Here is a 26,685-nt window from a genome sequence, read left to right as displayed (position 1 = left end):
TTAATTAATAGAGTAAGGGAGAATTCCAAGTTATTAATAAAAAATGAAAAAATAAAGAAAGTATTTTCCACATATGCATTTTCAGTAATAAGTAGCTAAACTTAAGGATAAAGTGTAAATTCCTATTTTATATAAAATATTGTTTTTTTTTCCCTATTTTAATTAAAATACAAATTTTGGTTATATGTTAAAGACATGTGCCTTTAATAGGATTTCTTTTATTAGGATTCCTTTTCACTTTTTTCCTTTTTTTTTTTCTATTACTTTTATTATTGTTTTAATACGTTCATGTTAGTTTATATGTTTTTAAAATATATAAAATTAAGGGTAACTTTGTCGTTAGTGGGGACATTTTTTGGTAGTTTGAGGAAGAAGATTGACACAATTGGTAGTTTGGGAGACATAGAAAACAAGGTGTTAGTTCGAGTGGGTTATGTAACAATATGTAAACTTTTTTGTTGGTTTCGGTTGAAGTTTTCTCCATATGCCATTACTATACTTCTATAATAGCCCTACTTTTCCTTACCATACTAGAGAAAACGAGACTCAATGTCAAGCGAAAAATCAGAGAAGTGGCCACCAGAGGATGAGGATCTTTTTGTCCAACTTTTAGTCGAATGTGTGCACAACGGTTCCATCATCCGAGGGACCGTGAACAAAGCATTGTGGGTGCAGCTAGCCAATGCTTTGAATCCGAGGGCGAGTAAATCCTGGACTCCTAGCCAGCTATCATCGAAGTATGGAAGGTTGTGAAAAGACCACAATGACTTTTCTGGTCTGTTACATCATGAAACTGGCTTTGGCTGGGATCCAATATTAAACACAGTTTGTGGGACCCCGACGAAATGGGAGCGTGTGAAGATGGTATGCTCTATTCCAAACTAGCTTGGTATGATTACTCTTATATATTATTTGAGGAATAATAATTTTTCCGGGTTAGAGTAGGTGGATTCGAAAATTTCACGCTTCAAAGTAAAAGGGTGTCGTAACTACTAGGAACTCGGGCTCATATGCGATCGGTCCACAACAAATGGCATTCTCCGCCGGTCCTCTGCACAGTCCTCGCCTGACACCGATGAGGAAGCACATCTTATGCACCGTATGCAGACAGAAGGCATACACGTGTACGATGGTAGGGTAGGTCGTAGAGGTCAACCCGAAGGTTATCCGTCACCCACATTTGTTGACCTTGGCAGTCCACATGATGAGGAGATTGGTGGACCTTCGTTTGTTAGAGGTCGTCGTAGTGGGAAAGAGCCAATGGTGGAGGATACAAGGGGTAGGGGAAATGCCCCGGCACGTGGTATCGGATTGGGCGTCAGCATGGGATCTTCAAGGAAAGGATCCTCAGGTAAAAAATCCTCCAGGGAAACAAAAGCCACGGTAAATGTTTCGAAGCAGGCTATGTACGATGAGATGAGGGAGCTGGCGAAGGCAAGAAGAGAATCCATACAACAGCAAACTTAGCAGGACTTGAGTTCGATGCAACAGTTAAGCATTGGCAAATCCGCACCTCCAATAAACCAGGCAATCGCCGTGCTTAATGAGTTGCAGGCTGAAATTACACTCGATACTTACGTGGCTGCATCAATTGCCCTACTAGATGAAAAACTTCAAAACTTGTTTCTCCTTTGGAACAAAGAACACAGATTGCTTTGGCTATCAAAGGTCAAGCCCCTGGATTGACAATCTGAGTTAATTGGTGGAATGTGTTATTTTATGTTAGTTTAATGTATTTTAGCTATTAGCTATGAGACAAGTTTAATTGGTGCAATGTGTTTTACTACGTGCATATCTGACAATAATTAAGTGTTGAATGTGTGTTAGATGGTATTATTCACCAAATTATTTTAAACTGTATTGAATTAAGTCTCTGTTAGTAGGATGGAAGGATCTGACCTCCCTTTCGTACCCGTGTATGAAGATAGAGACGAGGAACTTGATGACGAGATTTTCTTTTTACTGAGTGCGATTGACTCATTAAACGACGATGAAAACACCAAAATGCCGCAACGCAACTTGCCATTACGAGGGGCCATGTACATAACATACATGCTGAACGGTCACCCAGTGTCGTGTTTTCAAATGTTTCGTATGGAGCCACCGGATTTTATAGCTTTGTGTTTTGAGTTGAGGGAGCGCCAGTTCATAAAGAGTACAAGGAACCTTGATGTTGAGGAAAGTGTTGCTATATTTCTTTTGCTTACTGGGCACTGCCAAGGGCAGCGGATCGCTGCAGATCGCTTTCAACACTCCACGGAGACAATAAACCGGCATTATAATAAGGTGTTGAGAGCAATGGGCCATCTGGCCAAGGTCTACATCAAAGTGAGACACAGGACTGGGGTGCACCCACATGTACGCGGTAATCCTAAATATTATCCTTGGTTCAAGGTGAGTTTTGTTCATTTATGACACATCGGTCCTATCAATGCCACTGTTCAAAACTTGTAAAACAATGTACGTTTTTAAGTTTATTTTTGTTTGAAAATTATTACAGGATTGTATTGGTGCAGTCGACGGCACACACATAAAGGCACAAATCCCGGTAGAGCACCAACGCCTCTTTCGTGGCCGCAAAAATGAGTGCACACATAACATTATGGCAATATGCGATTTTGATATGTTATTCACGTTCGTGTACGTTGGTTGGGAGGGAACCGCGAACGATGACCGAATTTTTAAGGATGCTGTTACAAATGACCAAGGCTTTGAGTAGCCTACAGATGGTTAATACGTTGCATATAATTGCGTAATTTTCTATCCATCATAGATTTTCATGCTCTTAAATAAACTTAGGGTATTTTATTTATGAAGGACACTATTATGTGGCTAATTCTGCATACCCATACACGTGAGGTTTCTTGCCTCCGTATAAAGGGGAGAGGTATCATCTCTCCCATTTTCGTAATAGGCCTCTGCCCCGTGGGTACAAGGAATTGTTTAATTTCAGACACTCCTCACTACGAATGACTATTGACAACTGCTTCTCCAGATTGAAGAGGAGATGACGTATTTTATACGATATGCCTAAGTACTTATTGCCACGTCAACCTGGCATTATAATGGCATGCTGTACACTGCACAACTTCATCGGGACACAAAATCCAAATGATCAAATATTCAACGGCACTGATGCAGCAGAACCAGGGATGAGTGAGCAGCCTTATGCATATGGCAACAATGATGAGGCAGGCCCCTCACATTCAGGACAGTATGACTTCTCATCTGCAGCTGGTGTTGAAATGAGCAATTTTAGAGAAGGCATTGCACAAGCAATGTGGGATAATGCACATGGAAACGAAGATGGAGATAATTAAAAAAAATGCCAATTATAATGTTGAAGTAATATTTTTTATAATGCCCGTGCATTTTGATATGGTTGAGTTTGTTTTATGGTTGATAAGACTTTTCAATGTAAGACAAATATGTGAATTGACTGATATGTATGTTGTTTGTGTGGGTCATTTGAATTACATATTTTGTTATGTAAAATTGTCTACTTGTACATGAGAAGTTTGTTGTTTTATGCTGCATTACCAAGTAGATATGAGCGTCAAGGTGAATTGTACATGTGGTGCTGGACCCATGACACTCCTCATTTCAAGAACAGAAAGAAACTATATGAGACGCTTTTACAAGTGTCCCCTAGGCAAGCTATGAACTCATAAGCAATCACAGGTCTCAAATTGAAGCCTTATTTTTATGTCTTTTGATTCTTGACACATTTGTTGTATTTAACAATCGCAGTCTCATTCTGTTTTAATTTGTTATTGTAGAATCATCCCGGAGGTTTTTATTGGGAAGATGAGTTGATGCAAAATTTGCCAGAAGCGGTACATGATGACGACGCTATGGGTTTACGTGCTCAGGGTAGCGCGTCGGGTGGTATGTGAAACCATTGTTTATTATGCATCTCTGTTGCTTCTATCGGACTCAGTTTATTGTATAATATATGTCAGATATTTCTAGATATTGCTACTTGAACTGTTTTATTTTCAGTACCGTTCGTGAACTGTAATGGAGCTATGCATTTGACTGGCTGCCAAGCTTTGTTCGGAATTGACCTGCATGGTTTTTTTTTTTTTTTTGTCCATAGATTTATGTATGTTTTTTTTTCTTTCTTTATTTTACATATTATATGTGTACATTTGTCTTAGATTTATCTTCCCCAAATTAATTTAAGTTAAATGACATTAATTTTGGTTTTTAAATGATATTTTAATAAAATTAATTTATAGTAAAAATAGAAGAAAAAGAGGTATGCTTATTGGATTTTAAAAAGTAAATTAATTTCTTTTAAACGAAAAGTGTGGTATTTTTTTTAGATTGAAAAAAGCAATGTACTTAAAATTAAAACCAAAAATAGTTTTGGGCATAAATCCATAGAGCATCGATCCCCTAGACCAACAGGGAATACAAAATGATTAGGGGCAAAATGGGAAACCAAGAAATGGATAGGGAATCAAAAGGAATTTTATAATTAATTTTAATTAAATATGAAATTTTCCTTTTAATAGTCATTTTTTAATTATTATATTTATTTCAATCATATTTCCACGTTACTTTTCATAACATCAATCATTACACACAACTTTTCATATCTCAAATCATTTTTAATCATTTCCTATCATTAAAAAATAATACTTTTCAATCTCAAAAATTCAACACTCAAACACAATTTCAAAAAACACTCTAAACTCTATTTGCCTAGAAATTCGTAAAGAGAATAAGAATTCAATTTTGATTTTAAAAATTCAATATCCAAACAGACCATAAATGACTCAAAACGTCTATTCATTTCACATATTAACTTAACCGATGCTCATAACAACTATATAAAAACGTATTAAGCAATAACAACATGATAAAACACGAACAAGTTCATAAATTTTTTAGAAAGTCTAATTACCCCAATGCGGTAAATCATAAACTTAATACGACGGGCTAGGACTTCACAAAATGCTCGATATATAACCGTTTTAATTCCCATGCCTTATTATCGGGTCTTTTTCTAGCTTTGTGGGCCAGGTTTAATTGGGTGAGGGTGGGGAAGCTTTGTACGAATATCCTTTCTGTTCCATATCTTTATCAGCTTGATCATCGGCTTCTTCCTCATCTAAAAAAATCCTGTGTTTGACTGAAACGAAAATCATAGAGTGATGACTATGCAAAGACTATTTGCAGCGAGGTCTGCATGTGCCGCAATTTTCAGAGGGAAGCGACAGTGTGCTTCCTTTTCTACCGCTCTACTCTTCGATGATACTCAGATACAGGTCTCTCTCTCTCTCTCTATATATATATATATGTATGTATAACAGTATAAGAGTTCATAAACGGACTGGATTGGTTGTTGAAATCCTGGTGAATAAGAATTCCATTTTCTGTATTGTATTTTTCAATTTCGTTTCTAATATATTTGAGATTTGGCGTAGATATGCAGACGCTAATGTTCTGAATTTGAAATTTTTAAAATTTTTTTGGTAGAAATATTGAAAAACTGGAAAGAGACTTTGTATCATATAAGAAAGAAAACAGGGACCCATTTTTGTTTTCTGTGAGCTCTTCAAACTTTCTTTCAAATGAAACTGTAAAAATAGGGGGCACATGTAATTTCTGGATATTTAGGAGCTTTCTGTCTGAAATGCAAGAAGCTGTTGAAGAGCTTGATCTGACTGGAGAATACTTTTTTTTTTTTGTTATTTTATTAGAAGAGCCTTGTTCAATGAGCATATTTGTCTTCTTTTCTTCTTTAGTAAGTAAATTTCCTTAATGTCTATGGCATTTTGACGTATTTCTATGCAATGAATGTAGTTCAAAGAAAGTGTTTCTCAATTTGCGCAACAAAACATTGCCCCTCATGCGTCAAAAATAGACCAAACAAATTATTTCCCAAAGGTCTGTATAAGTCAAACTTTTGTCGTGTTTTAATTTCTTGTGTGGTTGAAATCTGAATGTATTTCGTTTTCTTATTTCAGGAGGTTAACTTATGGAAACTCATGGGCGAATTCAATCTCCATGGAATTACAGCACCAGGTAGAGTTTTCATTGTATCCAAGAATTTTGATTAAAGCACCATCTTCTATTAATAGAAGCGTTTTTGCTACCTTTTGCTGTAGTAGTTTGTGGTATGTCGTCTTGTTGGAAGATTTCCGCCAATTTCCATTCATCTGCCACCTTTTTTCCCCCTCTTTTTCTATTGTGTTTGATTATGGATTTTACCAGAAATTGACAGAACTATACTAGCAGTTCCTCAAAGAAACTGGTTAATTATAATAGGATTACTTTGATTGCATCATGGAAAGATTGTACGAATAACACAGCATCAGTTATCAAGGGATAAATTTGATGGCCAAATTTGATTTTCTAGTTTCGAAACTTTTCTGTTGGGGAAACTCTTGACGATATATGCGAACATTGCGCAATTAATTCAGAATTAAATACTTTGCCTTTTCCATTCTTAGTTTGTTTTGATGTTCTCTAATTCACTGAAATGAGAGAGTTGAGACGTCATTGGTTCTGGATTGATTCTGCATTATTATGGCATATGTTTTGAAAGTTTCTTTCGGCATGACTTTTTGGGATGGGTTAGTTCAACTTTGGCAGTTATCATTTTCCACCGGCTGTCACAACATTCAATCGGAATTAGATGATGCACCTGAGATCCTTGTTTGAGCTGCAATTAGTGCTCCGGGCTACATATTGATCTCTTGTGCACACTCTCACAGGGAACATATGTAGGATAATTGTTTTCAAGAACTTCCTCTGGAGTTGGTTATGAGCTTTCGATTTGAAGTTATAGATTTTACTCACTAAGAATGATTTCTTTTGGATTCATGTCCATGGAAAAGTACATCAGAAAGTATATGGTTTCCAAATGGATAAAAATCAAGCAAATTCTTCCAGCTCTCCCTCCTTGGCATGAATATGTTTTACAATGTTATAGTTTTGCTGTCAATTTATGTTTACTACTTTTATATTTCCAAAATATGTTTTCTTCATTAAGTTAATTGAACCAAGTGTTTCAATTTCCGTCATTAAGAAGCATTCACGAGTCTAGTCCACTATGTAGCATTGGTTCAGCAATTTAGTGCATTCTTGAATCATAGCTTATGCATTTTAATCATGTTCTGTTACACTTACTTTTCAGTACTTAACTCTTGGTTCTCTTGTAGAGGAATATGGAGGACTTGGACTTGGTTACTTGTATCACTGTATAGCGATGGAAGAAATAAGTCGTGCTTCTGGGTCTGTTGGTCTCTCCTATGGTGCCCATTCTAACCTGTGCATTAATCAGTTGGTAATCAAGAGAACCAATGTTCACTTTGTAATAACATTCAGACTGTCACTTAACCATTTCTAATCCCCAACTTTTCCTTCCTGTTTGTAGGTGAGGAATGGAAACCCTGCTCAGAAACAGAAATACTTGCCAAAGGTTCTATAGTGATCCATTTCAAAGTTATTTATTTCCATATATAATATTTACAGCCATGCTTTATTTCAGATGACAAATAGCGGTGGACTCCAATTTGATTTGTTGTACTAATGCCTTCTGGACAACATATATGCTTATGAAAGATAACAATGCTACATAAAATGAATCATATTGATCAAAATGCACATTATCTTTTCTGCTTCTGTTATTACTATTACTTTTAAGGTTCTTGTATACTCAATCTATTCAACTACCTCAGCAAGTAAAGCATAAAAAGATCTATGGCATAGCAGTTTACAGTAGATACCAAACTTAGCATGGTTTTTGCCTTGAGACTCGTTGTGGGCCAATATGAAGCATGCTCTTATATCATTTGATGTCTTGCAAGACCAGTCTTTTGACATGAATTGTGATAAATGTTTAAATAAGTTTTTTTTTGTATTTTGTATTTTGTATTTTGTATTTTTTTTTTCGAGGAAGATATTAGAATGGCCAAACTATGAGAAGAACAAGAGGAGAAAAAAAGGTAGACCACTCCCTCAAGAATGGCTCATCGAAAAACAAGTTTTTGATGAGTCCAGTGAAAGAGATAGTTGAATACTACAATGAGCTAAATGATTTGATCTCCACTGATTTATCAATATCAATATTGGTTCATGGGAAAAACTTTATATGCTTTTTTCATTACCCATAATATGGTCTTTAATCTTGGTAATCTGATTGAGTTAAATTTTGATAAATAAGAAAATAGGAAAAACCTCTTGGTAAATTGAATTGAAATTTGCTAGCTCTTCTAAATTCTAATGCATGATACCACTTCCCTCCTCCATATCTTCAACTTCCTGAATTCAGATCGATTCTCTTTAGTGTCATTGACTCATATTTTCAACTTCCTATATTCAGATCAATTCTGTCTAGTGTCACTCACTTCTTTTCGGCTAACCAAGTGAATCTCTTTTCGTGAAGCTTATCAGTGGGGAGCATGTAGGAGCTCTTGCAATGAGTGAACCCAATGGTAACTTATGCAAAAAACTACTCTGTTTTTGTCTTATTTATAGATGTTGTTGAGAACCATCTAGCTTTACTTTATGTCGTTTTGCTGATTTTTCTGTGTTGTCTTCAGCTGGATCTGATGTTGTTAGCATGAAATGCAAGGCTGATCGTGTAGATGGGGGTTATATTATAAATGGGAACAAGATGTGGTGCACCAATGGCCCAGCTGCTCAGACATTGGTATTCTTATTGAATTTTTTTTCCTCTGGTTATGCATGGCTCTTATTGTCATATGTAATTAGCTCATTGTATACTCATTTAGAGTGGCAAAACCATTCATTATATGTAGGCAAGATGGAAGATTTCAGTTTATATGCATGAGATATATGTCAGCCGACATATAGTGTGTTCTTCAAACCTATATATCTTCTTTTTGCATGAATGTGGGAGGGTCTCATTTTTTCTATAGTTCACCGTGGCGAGTAGGCTAACACATTTGAATAAATACAAGATCTCGTTTCATGATACTATCATAAAAGAGCCATTACTTTCTACGCGTAGTGGTCAACTCTCTATCATCTCACGATTGAACTACAGCACATATGGAGGGATGCGAGTAAGTGGCATACAAGTTGATGGTTGGCACTAATAAGATGCAACCTTTTGCTCTATGGTATACGCGCTGTAGTATTGGGATTAGTTTCTCTTTAGTAATATTCAGGTTAGGCTCACCATCATGCGAGGTTATGTTTCAGTCCTCAGAACTCACTATTTTCTGAAGTGGCTTCTTTAGCATACATGTATGAGCTTTATAATAATGAATATGAACTTCTTTTCTTTCTTTTTTTTTCCATTGGTTCCAGTTGACAAGATACTATTCTTGCCATCCTCTTCGCTAATTGATTGATAGCGAGGACAAAAAGCTTGTTCTTTCAGTGGGAATGACAAGATTGAAAATAGATATTTTAACATATGAAGACACCCTTTCATGATAAAGAAAAAATAATGCCTCGAATTTTTTTTATGTCTTTGAGAGTTGACCATTTATGTTTGCTTCTGAGCCATATTCTTCTGCATGCAAGCAAATGATCTATCAGCTTGTGTGGTAAGATGATAATACATCATCTAGGTTCTAACTGCAATTTTTCTTGAAATTAAGGGATCCTTAAAAGAATTTTGTTTTGCCATGTTGCAAAGTCATATAAAATTGTTGATAACAAAAGAATTTAATAGTTTATCCAATGATCAATTCGGCTTTCTTGGCTGTACTATTTTTCCTATACATACAAATTTGTTGCTACTGATTTGTAGAATTTGGCCAGGTTGTTTATGCAAAAACGGACATCACAGCAGGCTCGAAAGGAATCACAGCATTCATCATTGAAAAGGGAATGCCTGGGTACTTGCACTGAAGCTGAGTGGTTCTCTTTTCAAATGTGCAAGTCCAACATTTTATTGAATTTCATTTGGAAATATACTAGAGCAATTATCTCATTTTAGGCTACAGTTAGTCCAAGAGTGGGCTTTGCAAATAGGGCTTTTCAAATAGCATTAGTGTGAGCCAGAACTAGTGCTTTTGATGGTGCTTAAACTGTTGGACCACCAAGGTGGGATGATTTCCTTTCATCAATGTCAAAATGATACTACAATGTTTTCCGAAAAGGATAAAATGAAGATTACTTGAAATGATTAAAAGCAAATACAGTAACAATCTGTATTTTTTTTTTTAACTGTTGGAGTTTGAAAAAGGAACGTCTTGAATCCTTGTTTCTTTAATAAATGTTGTTTTATTTTTTTATTGGTGACTGCAGATTCATTACTGCCCAGAAATTAGACAAACTTGGGATGCGAGGAAGTGATACGTACGTCTCCATTGTTCTAAGTGAAATTATCTATGTTAAAATCCTATGTTGGCTCCTGTTCCCTTTCTTCTACTAATAATGGCATTGATCTGAGCAGATGTGAGCTTGTCTTTGAAAATTGCTTTGTTCCAGAAGAAAATGTTCTTGGACAGGAAGGAAAAGGTCTTGAATTCTGTAATCTCATAATTATGTTATTGGAAGGAAACCACTTCAGTGATGTTGGGTATCTAACATGAACTACAACGTGCTGCATGATTAAACCTGATTATTCTTGTAATTTTGGGAACCTGATTATTCATAATTTTGGTTAATTTGATTCTGAACTACGAATTAAAGTTGTGGGTGTCACAAATTATTGTCTTAAGCAAACATAGTTGCCGTTAGACTCATAATTGCGTCACTGTAATAGCTCGACTGCAATGTTTCTGATTCCCGTTAAAGCAATTTATGATGACACACTAATATTTTTTACTTTACCCAAGTCCTTGCCCTAACATAATATTCTAATGTGATGGTTGTCTTTGATTTCAGGAGTCTATGTCATGATGTCAGGGTTAGATTTGGAGCGGCTTGTATTGGCATCCGGGCCTCTTGGTATTATGCAGGCATGTCTTGATGTTGTTCTTCCTTATGTTCGACAACGAGAGCAGTTTGGCCGTCCAATTGGAGAATTTCAGTTTATACAGGTCTGTGATTATTATTGACACTGCTGTTCATTTAGATGTTGTATAGTTGATATATGTGCATGTATCTTTAGCCCTTGTGCTGATTATTGACCTGCAATTACAGGGTAAAATTGCCGACATGTATACTTCTTTACAGTCCTCAAGGTATGGGATTCTGATTTAATGATGTGCTGTTCTTTATAGTCAATTAATTTTCACATGGTAAGTTATAATTTTTTTTTTTCAGGTCCTACGTGTATTCTGTTGCAAGGGACTGTGACAATGGAAAAACTAACCCTAAGGTGCCCTTGAATCTTAATTTTCTTTTCTTAGTTTTTTTGGGTTACCTTTATTTTTTCTTTTTTTGTTCGGAGTATTATTCTTTAGATTTTAGTGTGTTTATTAATATTTGAATTCTATTCAATATTTTCCTGTCTTGTCATTTTCAATTCATTTTGTAAACTTAAGTTCTTAATGAAGATAATTTCTGGTGAATCTGGTGGCGAATGGAGTTTCTGACATCCTCGCCAAACATCAGGGCTATAAAAATTGTCCAACTTCTTTTGCTTCTTTTTTTTTTTTTTTTTTAAAGTTTTTGTCTATGGGGTATACATGGTGTGACATAAGGAAGACAGACTAGTTTTGACTGCAATACTGGCTACTCTTTGTGTTCTTTGTTTTACCATATGATTACTAATATTCTTCCTTATATGAGTTATATCTATGTGAATGCTGAAGTTTGTGAGCGTGATATACATTCTTGGCCTTTTTTTTATAGCTTAATCTTTTTGCATAATCTGTTCTCCAAAATCATATCAGCGCCTGTTTTCCTTTGAGGTCAACCCTTGTTTGGGTAATGCTTATGTTCCTTTTTTTTTTTTTTTTTTTTTTTTTTTTTAAATTTTTAATTTTTTAATTTTTTTTTTAGTTTTTTTTTTTTTTTATTTTATTATTATTTTTTTTTTATCCACAAGCCTGCATTCATTTCAAGGTCACTGGGTGGATCTGCGGTTATTTTCAGTTATTACTATGTACCTTCTATATAAATCGATAGCCCACTTTCTATGAGCTTTGGGGATAATTGGTTCTCCAACATTCTCTGTAATTTCTTCTTCTTCTTCTTCTTCTTCTTTTTTTTTTCAACTTTTTGAACCTTTGTTCTTTTTCTACTTACGGGATTCTCTTGTATACTTCCTGTGTACTAGGATTGTGCCCTTATGTGCTTTTCTAATGAGATTATATTCTTATTAAAAGAAAAAAAATAAATAACATATCAACAAAAAGACATCTATCATTCATATGTTAATTGTAAATGCAGTTTGATCAAATGTCAAGAAATGCTGCAAAAGTTGGTTCATTGTTATCTGCCTAATACCAATTTTGTTTTAACTTAATGAGCTTGGGTCCATGAAATGTTGTGTCAACCCCCTCCCTTTTTTCCATTTTTCCCTATGTGGCCCCAATTTCATTTATCATAATTTCTGCTTTGCTGTTTTCTATTGCTTCCATTAATTGTTTTGGCAATGCTTTCTGGTTTCTGCGGCTCTGCCCTATGCAGCAGTTATTTATTTACTTATTTATTCTCGTAATTTAGAGTGTTAATTAATGGAAGAGAAAAATTATAATACTCTCATATAGTGGCATAGGATGCTTACACTGAAATGTAAGCTAACTTAAATATGAATTTTCAGGATTGTGCTGGAGTTATACTTTGTGCAGCTGAAAGAGCCACCCAAGTTGCTTTGCAGGTGAAAATTCGCTGCAGTGCTTCTACCTGTATCCATTCCTTGTTATGCTTATATAATGGTTGAATTTGGTCATTTGATGCATATCTGAAACCTTATTGCTTGGATTTTTAAACCCCCGCCCCAGGAAAAAAGAAAAGAACTTGTCTATGCTAACATGAGAAAGGATCTTTACTAAAATAAACTCAATTTCGAACATCTTTAGTTAGCCTGTAAAACCTTTATGCTCTCTGTAGGCCATATTGCTTGAATGCCCTAGCTGAAGCCTGTAACTTCAGATTTAGGAATTCGTGTTCAAATGGTTTTATGCTAAGAAATATGTACACTCCATCAGAACTGCTCGTCTTTCATACATTATAGCAGGATTATTGTTCATTAGACTATACCCATTCAAGTATTATTGCTGAAAAATAATTTGTGGACCGTGCCTTTTTCTTGTTTGTCTTCAATATTGCAGGCTATACAATGTTTAGGTGGTAATGGATATGTGAATGAATATGCAACCGGTCGTCTGCTTCGAGATGCCAAACTATATGAAATTGGGGCAGGGACTAGTGAGATCAGAAGAATTATTATAGGTCGTGAGCTTTTTAAGGAGCAGTAGGAGAGAAGCTGTGCATTTTCTTTGACTTGCTGGGCTGCAGCATCCCCCACCTTCCATGACACTCCCATAAGCGGTTCCCTGCTGCACACGTTTTCTTTACAGTAAAATCTTTAAAAAAAAAAAAAAAAAAAAAAATTCCAAGAAAAGAAAATATCTCATAAAGATGAATATTTGATGATTTATTGATGAATATAAGATGAATATTTCTCATGGATTCTGGAGGCTCCCGGTGGCCACTCTTTGAAGAGGAGATGGCCCTTTACATTCCAATGACCAAACTTCAAATGCCTTTTTTCTATTACACCCTTTAAGGAAAGTGAACAGCAAATGGTTGCAAAACTCCAAATGTGGCTGATGGCAGATCTAGCGGCTGGTCTATTGATGGCCTTAGAAGAGACAATTTTCCTAACCAAAGAGAGGTTAGATGCCGAAGAAGCCTCTTCTGTTTCTAGGACAAGTTGCTTTTCTTTGAAATCCACTCTCAGAAGTATTTAGATTTCATCCTAACCTAAAGCTTCAATTTGTGTGGCTAACTTCTTCAAGTCAGCTTCAAAATTATGCGTATGGGAGGAAGGGAGAAGAGAAAAAAGGGGGGGAGGTGAGAAGCAAGAAGGATAATGCAGAAGAACAACTCAAGATTGAGAGGATAGGAAACAGGGGGATTAAAAAAGGTGAAGGGGGAGCAAAGGGAGACAAACAGAAGGAAGAGAGCATGAAAAAATAAAAGAGTTGGGGGAAGAGGGGGAAATGAGCTCCGAGGGAGGGGAAGATGAGAGAAGAGACCATGTGAGAAGAAGTCACAAAATGCTAGGCAAAGATCACGATAGGTGAAGGGTTGAGGAAATCCTCAAGGGAAACGCCGCTTAGGAAGAGGGGGTGTGGAGAAGGGGGGGAATTACCCCCTACTATTACTATGAAAAAATAAAAAATAAATAAAGGGGTAATTGTTAATTTATAAATTGCTTCATATCGTATCAAAGTGAATTAAGAGGTTCTTGTGATAAACAAAAAGATAATTTAGTCCACATAGTCAAATTTCGTTAAACATTTGACAGATATTATGCCAATACCAATAAAAAAACGACATATGTCACTATTAATAAATTATCGCAAAGTATGCGAAGCTTACGTTATTGGGGAATACTATAGGAAAACTTTTCTGAAGAAAAAAACTTCTTGGAGAGAGAAGCTAGCCTTTGGAGTTTGCACATGGAGATACGTGGCCCTATGAGGTTTTGTTTGTTAATGTTTTTTATAGTGTTTTTAACCTTTTTTTTTTTTTTTTTTTATATCAACAAAGAAATTACAACAAATAAAAAACATAGGGGTAGGCAACCCAACAAAGAGCCTTGAACTTCTTAAGTGATGGTAAACAAAAGTTAAAGGGAATGCATCAAATGAATGACGCGGCCTTATATATTTTTGGTACAAAAATCAAGAAAAGTGGTTACTAATTAAGGTGGTTTGGTAAGACGCACTAAAAATGGAGCAGTTTAGAGGGGCATGAAGGGCCACAAATCTCGAGGTCCAATAACCCTATCGCCTAACAAAGAAATAATTGTAGTAGCACACCTAAAGGTAAACCACTGCAGCAAAGAAGACACTGATGAGTGTCAAAACAAAGCCTATGGTAGAGATAGCTTTAACAACCAAAGAAAACTAGGGAAAGCAAAAAAAAAAAAAAAATCAATGAATAAAACACTGGCTGCTAGCGTGGCGGAGGCCATTCGACGACACGTAAAAACCAGTTGCCAGCAATGGTTGTCAGGAGGAAGCAAAGCACCACTGGAGACCAATGGCAGCTGTGAAAGGTGGTGGAAGTCAATGCGCGTGACGTAGGATTGTCCATGTGTCAGTGCGTGTGGGACACGCACCCGCGAGTAAGATCTACTCGAAGGCACGTGTAGGATACACTCCGGCGCGTGGTGGCCGAATTGAGAAGCGATTGATGGCAAAGCGAAGCGGAGGGAGCTTAGATCACGGTGGAGTGGCACATGAGGCGGTGAAATTTCCTGAAGTGGACAGATCTAATTTTGAAAAAATAAAATCCAAGAACTTCAAAAAGGGAGCGGATCCAAGGCTGAGAATGACATGTAGAAGCTGAAACCGGACCATCCACGATGGAGGAGAAGCCAGTAGTGATGTTAAACCAAGACATATCACCAAGGGCGATGAATAAAACCTCCGAAGAGGTAGATAGACCCTTTGAAGAGGTAGTTTGATCCTCAAAAGAGGCGAGAGAGAGGAGAAAAAAGGAGGGGAGTTTTAAGCGTCTTCAGGAGAGAGAAGAGTCTGAATTGAGGAGATTTTCTATAATAGCACCCCTCTTTTCTTTTTCTTTTTTTCTTTTTTTTTTTTTTTGAATGTTTTGAAGTGTTTGTTAATGTTTTTATTTTGAAGAAAAAAAAAAAGGAAATTTTTTTACCAAACCGTGAAGACATTATTTTATTTGCTGATGATAGCAACAGGAGGACATGGGTTTACTTCATGAAGGAAAAGTCGAAACCTCTTTTGGTTTCCAGGCAATTTAAATTACTAGTTGGAAATTATTCTGGTTGCAGAATAATTTTCAACTAGTAATTTAAATTGTTGCACGCCACATCAAAATAGCCTTGTTCATTTTCAAAAACCAAAACCAATTTTCATTTATGCTACCAAACAGACCGTTTTGTTTATATTTGAAAACACAATCCATTTTTTCTGCTTACCACAAATTCACAGAACCCACATGCACCTTCCATTTGGAATCCATAAAGAACGTCACCACTTTACCTCGGATAATGATTCACAATAGCTGCTCGAATTAGTAATTTGGACAGCTAATGAAAGATGAGTCTATATGTAACTTATCTGCTCAAATAATTTTAGAATGTCCGGCCAACTATCTGGGCAAGCAAATCTCATATGAGCTCTCTCACGTTAGCAATTCGAACGGCTAATTACTGTGAATTCCAATCCACTTACCTCATCTGATTGTCCAATGTATTGACTGTGATAGAACCTGCTTTGATAGTGATTGATCCAAGAGGAGCTTACAACTGCTTTTATTTTCTCCAGTGTTGCAAACCCTGGATTACACACCACACATAGATAGAGCAATCTATACCCATTAAGGCATGAACTAGTAATAATACTACATACCCATCATAATAAACCACAGGCTTGTAAGAGTTCAATGAACACTTCACACTCCTGTGGCCAAGGCATGAAACTTCAATGTTCAGTATGTGCTAGTGACAATGGCAACTACTGAACTCAGAACTCACCAAGTTGCACATACAAACAGAGCAAACATAATAATACTTAAGACAACACTAATCCTCAAACCCGAATTACAGTTGGAGAAGAATCCGGCTGGCCCACTGACGAAGACTTCGACGCTTCCATGACCACCTGTGCTTGTTCCAAACAACTCTGAGTATCATCACTGATCATTCCAATGGTCATCTTCTCCACTTCTTCTCGGGTATATATATGGATCTTGGACACCACATTACAGAACTCGCTGCCATCAGAAAAAAGAATCAACATATTTAAAAATCATAAAGATCAAAGCTTTATATCTAAGGTTGTCCGAAAGAACCACAATAAACAAGGTTCATAGTGGCATCAGGTTCTGTCGCACACAGTGGCAATGAAAACTAATGACAGTCAATATAGATAGTTGTAAGTAGTTCTCTACCTCCTTTGGTTTCCTCCTTCCCATTGCTTCAATATTATTTAATTTCCATCTTAACATATATTTAAATATATAAGTATACTGTTTTATGAATCAGCTGAAATAAAAAAATAGATTCGCCACATGAATATGCATGTCTATATTGCATTTTGCAATATATGATGTGAAAACTTCAGGTTCACGCCATGGCAGTTTAGCCTTATTGTCATTATCAATAAAAATAACAATAAATAATAATTTTTCATTTACTTCTACTGCTACTACTATTATTTTCAGAATTAAAAAAGAAAAAGAGATAGAGAGATCCCACCCCCCCCCCCCCCCCCCCCCCCCCCCCCCACTTTTAGTTTCAACAAGAATGTGCCAAGGTGACAAATGCATTTGATTTGCAATGAGCTGGCAAAACAAAAAAACAGAAGGTTATTCCATAGCAGAGACACTTACTGCCATGGGTCATCCCCAACGACCATTACATCATTCTCACTGTCGGTGTACAAGATCTGCCATCCTTTATCAGGATCTTGTAGAAGGCCTTCCATGCTAAACAGCCGCTCTAGTTCACTCAGCAGGTCACCATATCCATTCAGTCTTGAGAGATCAATGGCTCTTCCTACTAAGCTTCCTTGCTTGTGAACCTTCACTCATATTACGTAACATAAGTGGGCGAGTAAAGAAAGGAACGTAACTATCCAAAGTTGCTGCTATTGTAGCTTACCTTAGTACAACTCCTCTTACCAGAAACATGTGAGTTCGGAGTTTCCCCAGTCAAGGAAAACCCAAAAAGCTTACAGCCAGTCACATTCCCATTAAAATTTTCATCTTTTGTGTTTCTCATAGTGGCCCCTAAAGTTGGGGCAGCAGACACATTTTCCGCTGGCGTATGCTCATTTGGTAGATTTCGCATTCCAAATTCATTCGTTATAATCCCTGTCTGAACAGAAGATGAGTTGAATGAGACATTCTCTCTGGGTAAGTTAGTTGCATAAGAGCGCATTCTGGGATTTTTGCCAGCTTGATGCATGTCATTATAAGGAAAATACATGCTTTTAAGGCTCTCTGATTGCAGGGGGTAGAAATTGGGTTTGGGTTCTTGATACATGTTGAAAGAATTGCAACCAGGATTCAGCTTTGCCCAAGTATTGAATTCAGATTTTCTTGTCAGAGATCTCAATGGGCATATTTCTTGACCTTGCAAGACCTTCGGAAATCTATCAGATTCCACAAAGCCTGTGTAAGTGGTGGGACGAGTCTTCAAAAACTCATTATTAGTAGACTTTCCTACTCCAGTTGATGCTCGATTTTGATGTGCAGCGGATCGCATCTCAAAATCTAGCAGGCGGTTTACAGTATCACATCCATAGAATGGTGATATGAAACCTACATTTTCTTGACCTTGCAAGACCTTAGGGGATCTTACAGACTCCTCAAAGTCCAAAAATCCACCCCCTCCTGCTGCAAGAAAAATCAGATTTCAAAGGCAAGTGAATTAGAAAATAGAAAAGAATTAAATGCTAACTTTCCCATCTGAATGAAAAGATTTGTACCAGTGACAGGGTTGTCAGGCGGGGTTGCCTGCAGACTTGTCCTCAGCTTTTTAAGCCGTGGGGAAGACTGAATGCTCAAGGGTGGGAGAGAAACAGAAGGATCAATCTCCCAAGGGGAAACTCGATCTTGAGGATCACTTGCAATATCTTCATCATCCCATCTGACCTGTTGGATACAGTAAAACGGATATTATTAGCCAAATGGTCACAACACAGTCATAAGAGAACTGTAGTTTCTCAAGGTAAAATTCATTACACAAAGAAAGAAAAAGAGTATGTAGTGTATTCATAAGACACTTTAATCTCATGAGAGCAGTGTCCATTGATGGGTTCACTAGGATCATGTCTACTTCATTTCAGACCAAAAGTTCAATTGGATGGACATTGAAATCTACACATAAAGAGTGGTTGGGCAATTACTCGATTCCAGGATAAGAAAATTGGGATGGATCATCATGGGAAATTACTTGGTTGGGGAGGGTGGGGGGGGAATTAGTACTGAGTTTATAGAAGAATAAGAGAAGGTACACCAAAACAAGTTGATAAAATGGTGCATATTCATTCAATAAGAGAATAGCTTATAAAAATCATCCAAGTAAAATTCAGATCATTCACTATAGTTAATAATTTTTAGGGAAAAGTCCATTTAAAAAAAGACAACAAAGCTCACCATCAAAGATCTCCACTTGGAGTTAGGCCATCTGTAGGGATCCAGGTCACTTATTCCAGTGACTACGCCACTACACCTGTGAGAATGCAGAATGAGACATTATATTCTGAGAAGACAATCATCATGGGGAAAACATATTGGTCACGCTATTTAATCAAATCAAAGCATAGAATACCTCCTTTCTGGCGAATCATCCATTTCAAATCTCATTTTGAATCTTGTCCCAATTGTCACCGGATTTGTGATACTTTTGACATATTTTTGGTAGGATATGACAAATTCTGCGTGACTTGCCCTGCAGTTCAGCATTTTTTGAATATATTAAAGAGTTCTTTCTCTCCAAGTATATGCCTCACAGAGCATGCTTACAAGTTTCCAGGAAGGTAAAGACAACAAAAACCTTTTCCTATTCACATGCAAGTAACTGCTATTACTTTATATCACACGAATTAGTGCTTCTCAATTTGGAAAGACTCCAAAAGGCACAAAATCTTGAATAAGGGGTATCATGGAGAGGCAGTTTAGAATTCCTACTTGATGCCTACTTTCTTGTTCAATCTCTATTCTTGTAAAAGAGATAATAAGATTCAAATATATACATATACATATACACATATACATAAATATGTATAAAACATGCATGAGCTAGAGTAACATATTAAATTCTTAGCCAGAGGAAAAGTAGTATAAAAAGTCACAAGTTTAACAATAGTTTTATGAAGTTCCTTTTCTTAGGTTAAGTTAGGAGATAATGGCCAATAGATACCTTGGACTGTAGAAAACATGAAACATGCTCTTTGCAGATATTGCATTGGCTACTAGAGAGAACACTTTTGGATAAGAATTCTCGTTGCCAACAATTGAATCTGGAAGACCATTTCTAGGTCGAACAGCTCTTCTAATTCCCAACCTTAGCTCTCCATTTTCACCTCTACAAAAGACCATCATGAATGATTGAAGAATATTAAGAATACTAGATGGTGGAGACAATGAGGGACATTTGGACATAACATGGAAAATGAGGTTTTCTAATTTTGTTGGCATAGAATTGAAAAAAAATGTAAAATAAAATTTACCTTCACTTCCAATGAAAAAAGAAATGGACTGAATACGAATAACATGTGGTTTCCAAATGCCACTATAAATTTGATTAAGCATATATACCTCAAAAAGAGCACTGCATCCCCTGCAACCAGATTCTTTTGGCTTACAAAAATACTCCATCCTGTAGTGAGCAGATGCCGCCTTGGCTGACCTGACAAGTAATACAACATTGCACTACATCAATATTTGTGCAGTGAATTGAAATCAATCAAGTTGTTTGGAAAAATCCTCTAATTCTAGAGTTCGATCCAGTGAGAGGGACTCAGGTAAAGGTAAGGAAAAATCAAGAAGCTAATCGCAGTCCAAGTCTAAGAAGAAAGTTAAGTGTTACTATTGCAAAAAAATATATAGGGCATTACAAAGCCGAGTGTCCGAAACTGAAAAATAAAGAGGAAGATGATAAGTCAAGTTCCTCTTTTGTGGCTGGTGGTGTTGAAGAAAAATCTAATGGTTCAGAACTTGTCCTTATCGTTACCAATTCTGATAGTCATTTTAACGACAAGTGGGTCCTTTTTACTACCTGTATATTCCATATATCCCCTAAAAGAAATTGGTTTACTACCTATGAGCCAATCAATGGTGGTTTAGTCTTGATGGGAAACGATGTAACTTGCAAGACTATTGGTATTGGTACATTCAAAATAAGAATGCATGACGGAATTGCTAGGACTTTGGCGAATGTTCGACATATACCAGATTTGAGGAAAATCTTATTTCTTTGGGCACTTTGGACTCTCTTGAATACAAGTATTCTGGTGAAGGTGGAGTCATTAGGGTTAGTAAAGGTTCATTGGTTGTGATGAAAGGTAACAAGGTTGATGGCCTCTACTATCTTCAGAGTAGTAAGGTGACAAGTTCAGCTGTTGTGCCTTCTTCAGATGATCTTGATTAAGACACTACCTGATTATGGCATAAGCGGTTGGGTCATATGAATGGGAGGTGTATGACAATCCCGAGCAAGCAGGGTTTGCTTTGTGACTAAAAAACAAGATCGCTCGACTTTTGTGAGGATTGTCTTTGAGAAGCAGTGCAAAGTCAAGTTCAATATAGGTATCCACAGAACGAGTGATACAGTGGATTATCACCATTTATATCTTTGGGGTCCCTCTCAGATTCCATCAGAGGGTGGTGCTCAGTATTTCGTAACATTTATTGATGATTATTCAAAAAGAGTTTGGGTTTAATTTATAAAGAAGAAAAGTGATGTGTTCGTCACTTTCAAGCAATGGAAGGCATTAATTGAAAATCATACTAGGAAGAAAATTAAGCAACTCAGAACAGACAATGACATAGAATTGAGTGGCATTGCTAGACAATTGAAAATCGTGACTTTAATAAATTTTACAAGGATAAAGACATTGTTAGACACTATATAGTTAGTCAAACTCCACAGTAGAACGGGGCCACTGAGTGGATGAATAGGACTCTCTTGGAGAGAGCGCATTGCATGCTTTCGAATGTGGGGTTGTCTAAGGATTTTTGGGTTGAGGCTGTTAATACATTTTGCTATTTGGTCAACCATACACAGCTATTGATTGTAAAAATTCTGATAAAGTATTGTATGTTACTCCAGCTGATTATTCAAATAGGAATCTCTTGGAGAGAGCACATTGCATGCTTTCGAATGTGGGGTTGTCTAAGGATTTTTGGGTTGAGGCTATCAATCCATATTGCTATTTGGTCAACCATGCACAGCTATTGATTGTAAAAATTCTAATAAAGTATTGTATGTTACTCCTGCTAATTATTCGAATTTGAAAACTTTTGGATGTTCTGCTTATTGTTGTGGTGTTTTGATCCAAAATCACCTAATTTTATTAAGTAGGAATGTTGTATTTGATGAACATGTCATGCTTCACTCGAGGAAGGAGTCTATTGTTTCTGTAGGAAAGGAACATGGTCATAGCAAGGATTAGGTGGAAGCTTCAGAGAGGGTGTGGGATGGCACTAGAGATTAGCCTGTTACAGATGTACATAATTCCAGTTCTGATGATGATAATCCTCAAGAAGAGTAAGAATCTCATATTGCGACTGGTAGACAAATGAGGCAGATTAGGCCACCTCAGAGATATGACCATGCAGATTTGGTAACATACGCACTTACAGTGGCAAAGGAAACTAGGGTTCATGAGTCTTTCACTTATTTAGAAGCTGTCACAAATAGTGAGTTTGCACAATGCGTTATCGCGATGAATGAGGAAATTAAATCTCTTCATAAGAACTAGACATGGGAATTGGTGAAATTGCCCAAGGGCTCTAAGGTTGTTGGATGCAAATGGATCTTCAAGAAAAAAGAAAGGATCCCAAAGGTTGAAGATGCTAGGTTCAAGGCATACTTAGTGGCAAAGACTATAGTCAAGTGAGGGTGTGAACTTTAATGAAGTTCTCTCTCCTATTGTGAAACGTATCTCTGTTCTCGTGTTGCTTGTCATGATTTCTCTATTTGATTTGGAGCTTAAGCAACTTGATTTGAAAACGGATTTTCTGCATGGCAAAGAAATTATCTATATGCATTAGCCAGAGGGGTTCATTGTTGAAGGAAAAGAATATCATGTTTGTAGATTGAGGAGATCATTACATGGTTTGAAACAGTCTCCGAGGCAGTATTACAAATGCTTTGACTGCTTTATGGTTGGTCATATGACAGTTGAAAGTATTACAAGCAATCGTCAAAATTGCGTGTATTATAGGCAATTGTTAGATAATTTGTTTGTCTATTTGTTGCTTCGTGTGGATGACATGCTTATTGCTGCTAAAAGCATGTTAGAGATTAAGAGAATAAAATCTCAGTTGGTTGATGAGTTTGAAATGAGGATTTAGGTGTTGCGAAGAAAATCCTAAGGATGAGATTCACAAGGATAGAAAAACGGGAAAGTTGTACTTGTCACAGAAAAAAGTACATTGAGAAAGTACTTGAACGCTTTCGTATGAATAATTCTAAACCAATGAGTACTCTACTTACTGCTCATTTCAGACTTTTAGCACGTTTATCACCACAGAGTGAGGATGAGCAATTCGTGTCACATGTTTCTTACTCCAGTGCACTTGAGAGCATCATTTATGCTATGGTTTGCACTCATCCACATATTTCACATACAGTTAGTGTTGTTAGTTGCTACATGGCCAATCCTAACAAGGTTCACTGGCAGCCAGTGAAATTGATACTTCGGTAACTACGAGGAACTACAGATGATGGTTTAGTCTATGACAGAGGCAATGGTATAGGTTCAAGTGTCATTGGGTATGTCGATTCAGATCATGCTGGTAATGTAGATAAGAGAATATCTCTGACAGGTTATGTTTTTACTCTCTCAGAGTGTGCCATTACAGTCAACAATCGCTTTGTCCACCAAGGAGGCAAAATATATGGCAGCAACAGAGACAGTGAAAGAAGCAATTCGGCTAAGAGCTCTGGTTGGCGATCTGGGTTTGCAACAGGATGAGACTCTCGTGTTTTGCGATAGCCAAAGTGCAATGTATTTGACCAAAAATCAAATTTATCATGAGAGGACCAAACATATTGATGTCAAATATTATTTTCTTCGAGAGGTTGTAACACGGTGATATCACAGTGAAGAAAATTGCCACGACAAAAAATCTAGCGGATATATTGACTAAACCAGTTTCAATTCTCAAATTCAAGCATTGCTTGGATTTGATTGGTGTTTGTAATTTGTGATTACCCTTAGGGGTGTTGGAGGAGACATCATAAGGATATTTGCATTAGGGACTTGTTGAAATTCAAGTCAAGGTGGAGATTTGTATGACAACTTGAAATCAATTAAGTCTTTCGTGTGGGGCCTATCAGTATTATTTGTTTTATTTGATTTGGCTTTGAAGTTGTAGCCAACATCCAATTCTACTTTTAGTTGGATTTGCATCTTTCTACATCACCGCCTAGTCGTCCTTGTTCGGACCAACTTGGACTCCTCTTGGCAACCAACGTTGAGTTCTATATAAAGAGCATTAGCTTTGGCGATTTAGAGCGTGGGAAAACAAAAAATGTAAGGGAGAGCCACACCAAAGGTTTAGAGAATTAGAGAAATAGTTCTATTTTGTCATAGTTCTCTTATGTGTTTTTCTTTGAGGACAAATCTCTTTTGTGTGAGAGTGGAATTTGGGCCTGTTAGGGCTTGGGGTTTTGAGTGGCTTTCTTCCTACTACCGTTTGTATTCCATCTTTTTCATAGTGAATTTCCTCCTGGTTTTCTCTGCCTATGGATGTAGGCTTGTTAGGCTGAACTATGTAAATCTTGATATCCTGTGTAATTGGGTTATTCTTATTCAGTATTTTCCGCTTCTTTGGGATCTTAAAATTTATTTTTTTACAACAATATTTCCATCAATTAGACCTCACAACGGAGTTCTATCAGAAGTACCTCTATAAATATGTCGAAACGGCCATTCCACCCCATGGAGGTCTTTAGCAACAAGCTCTTGTGAGGGCCTCTGCTGCTTATAATCCTGCAATAAGGGAAATTCACTCATGTTTACAAGTCAACTTCATCAGAGTGAAACAGCTAAGTTATCTATTCAAAATCTTGAATATAATATCTTAAAAAGTCACACCAAAGGAGGGAAACAGTCTTCAGCAGCTCTACGAGGAACAGAGAATCCTCCATGGGTGCTGGTATCAGAAGCGGTAAGTGTTTTGCAGAACATGTGAGGAGTAGACTTTGAAGGTGATCCTCCACCCCCCTCCTCATCCACCCCCAACTCTTCAAGCTCTTTGCCGTCTAAATTCTTGCCTGCCAACTGCAGAAACCCCAGAATTGACGTCATCAGCACAATTACATTTGTTTGAGATACCGCCTAGAATAAAAGCGTACTCTAACAGAAAATTTGATTTCAAAGCAATAAGAACCTGAGAAGTCACAAGAATACAAACCGCTTACTAGAAAAGATAAAAATTGTCTTGACTTACAATATCAGTTTCTAAAAACCAAGCTATTATAGTATCAATTAAGAATCATACCTCTGGCTGAGGAAGCAAAGTAACCTGCGTATAAACCTCATCATTCTCCTTATTAGCCTGTTTCAAGAGAGAACAGAGACCATAAACAAACTAAAAGAGACAAAGGTGAAATTGTGGGAGAGGAAGTTTATATTGGAGGAATAAAGCACACAAAATTGAGTCTTAAAAAAGAAACTCAGAACTCACAAGTAGTTGGACATTGACAACCCTGCAGAAGATCTGAGGATGGAGATCAAAGCTCGGCATCTCCGAGGGTGAGAAAGGAGAGGATGAAGCGGCCTGTTCTAAATGGCCTTGAGGGAAGTAGACAACCACATTTCCTTTCTTGGGCAGAGAGGTGAGAGGGCCAGCACATGCATGCCAAAGCTCCAGATAAATCGAAGAAGACACAGGAGCTCCAGATGAATTAGAAGAACATGAAGAAGTCGAAGAGGACAAACAACAAACACAAGCACCCTTGCCACAGTCCCCATTGCAATATGCATTCTTCTCCACCTCAGTCACTGCATGGTTCAGATCAATTTCCATGAACACCCAGTGCGGTTCTTGTGTGGGTGAATAGAAGTACAACCAAATAACCAACCCACCCACCAACAAAAATATAAAAAAATTAAAAAAGAAAAGGAAAAAGAAAAGGAGGGGATTAGAGTAATCAAGTGGTCATAAGAAGAGTGCCACAAAGCCAAAACTATATAAAATTGGGAAATGGGGTCAAATCATGGTAAGGAATTCATATTTTTGAGGGGTACCCACAAAGCAAAAACAGGAGAGGAATGGAAGCGGATGAATAGAATTATAGAAAACACCAAGAAAGTCATGTTTGGAGGGATACCCAGCCAGAGGGCTAAAAGATGAGAGAAAGAAAAAGAGATGGGTATCAAATAATAACAAGAAATTCAAAGTATGATTCCTCCCCCATTTGCAGGTACTGAGAAGAGGGAGCAGAAGCAGCAGACATAGACAATTGCATAGGAAGCACAGAACAAAAGACGATAAAAGCCAATGCGGTAGTGGCTTTTGGACTTGGACTGCTAGAGATAGAAAGAGAGAGATAGAGAGAGAGAACTGTGTTGGGTGGGGGGGACAGGCTAAGACAGTACAGAACCCACACTCCCCCACCCCCCCCCCTCTCCTTTGCTTTGTCTAAGCTTTATCTTTTCCTATTTCTTTATAAATATTTTCCTTTCACTCAGGGTCCCCCCCCCCCCCCCCCCCCCTCGCCCAGTCTAAAAACAAAATCAAATTTTCCCCATAAATAAGAAATGGGATCTTTCCATATAAAGGGTGTATAGCATATGATGTAATAAAAAATAAAAAAAGCTCAAAAAATGATCCAGTAAATAAATGGGTTATCTTTCTTTTTTCTTTTTTTCCATTTTATTATGTTGCATTCACTTGAGACTGGAGATA

At 37.0% G+C, this 26,685-nt stretch overlaps 2 protein-coding genes across 4 annotated transcripts; one reads left to right on the top strand and one right to left on the bottom strand.

Annotated features, from left to right (window-relative positions):
• The first annotated feature begins 5,018 nt into the window (after positions 1 to 5,018).
• On the top strand, positions 5,019 to 13,439 carry LOC133878182 (isovaleryl-CoA dehydrogenase, mitochondrial). Its single transcript, XM_062316694.1, has 15 exons — positions 5,019 to 5,276; positions 5,815 to 5,898; positions 5,979 to 6,036; positions 7,176 to 7,300; positions 7,391 to 7,435; positions 8,402 to 8,450; positions 8,559 to 8,668; positions 9,751 to 9,827; positions 10,240 to 10,290; positions 10,388 to 10,452; positions 10,822 to 10,976; positions 11,080 to 11,120; positions 11,203 to 11,257; positions 12,647 to 12,703; positions 13,158 to 13,439. The coding sequence occupies exons 1-15, from the start codon at positions 5,163 to 5,165 to the stop codon at positions 13,302 to 13,304; spliced, it is 1,233 nt and encodes a 410-aa protein (XP_062172678.1). The 5' UTR covers positions 5,019 to 5,162; the 3' UTR covers positions 13,305 to 13,439.
• A 2,894-nt stretch (positions 13,440 to 16,333) lies between these two features.
• Positions 16,334 to 26,379, bottom strand: LOC133877475 (auxin response factor 4). 3 transcript variants are annotated; one of them, XM_062315789.1, is made up of 12 exons: positions 25,462 to 26,374; positions 25,276 to 25,332; positions 24,870 to 25,055; positions 24,680 to 24,764; positions 20,362 to 20,452; positions 19,964 to 20,128; positions 19,373 to 19,492; positions 19,198 to 19,273; positions 18,528 to 18,693; positions 17,699 to 18,432; positions 17,428 to 17,618; positions 16,334 to 16,809 (listed from the first exon to the last, which is right to left on the bottom strand). In XM_062315789.1, the coding sequence occupies exons 1-12, from the start codon at positions 25,801 to 25,803 to the stop codon at positions 16,626 to 16,628; spliced, it is 2,397 nt and encodes a 798-aa protein (XP_062171773.1). In that variant the 5' UTR covers positions 25,804 to 26,374; the 3' UTR covers positions 16,334 to 16,625. The 3 variants fall into 3 exon arrangements, with proteins under 3 accessions (XP_062171773.1, XP_062171772.1, XP_062171774.1); XM_062315788.1 differs by having other exon boundaries at positions 17,699 to 18,435; positions 25,462 to 26,373; XM_062315790.1 differs by lacking the exon at positions 16,334 to 16,809 and having other exon boundaries at positions 17,434 to 17,618; positions 17,719 to 18,435; positions 25,462 to 26,379.
• Between the last annotated feature and the right edge of the window lie 306 nt (positions 26,380 to 26,685).

Source organism: Alnus glutinosa, chromosome 9, assembly GCF_958979055.1.
Source record: "Alnus glutinosa chromosome 9, dhAlnGlut1.1, whole genome shotgun sequence".
Classification (NCBI taxonomy): Eukaryota; Viridiplantae; Streptophyta; class Magnoliopsida; order Fagales; family Betulaceae; genus Alnus; species Alnus glutinosa.
This window is presented reverse-complemented; position numbering and strand designations above follow the sequence as displayed.

Coding starts and splice junctions, on each gene's coding strand:
- LOC133878182 (XM_062316694.1), top strand. CDS start 5,163: ATGACTATGCAAAGACTATTTGCAGCGAGGTCTGCATGTGCCGCAATT. Junction 10,453..10,821: donor TCTTGGACAGGAAGGAAAAG/GTCTTGAATTCT, acceptor CTTTGATTTCAG/GAGTCTATGTCATGATGTCA. Junction 10,977..11,079: donor GAGAATTTCAGTTTATACAG/GTCTGTGATTAT, acceptor CTGCAATTACAG/GGTAAAATTGCCGACATGTA.
- LOC133877475 (XM_062315788.1), bottom strand. CDS start 25,803: ATGGAAATTGATCTGAACCATGCAGTGACTGAGGTGGAGAAGAATGCA. Junction 25,333..25,461: donor TTGTCAATGTCCAACTACTT/GTGAGTTCTGAG, acceptor CTCTTGAAACAG/GCTAATAAGGAGAATGATGA. Junction 17,619..17,698: donor GTAAGAGGAGTTGTACTAAG/GTAAGCTACAAT, acceptor ATATGAGTGAAG/GTTCACAAGCAAGGAAGCTT.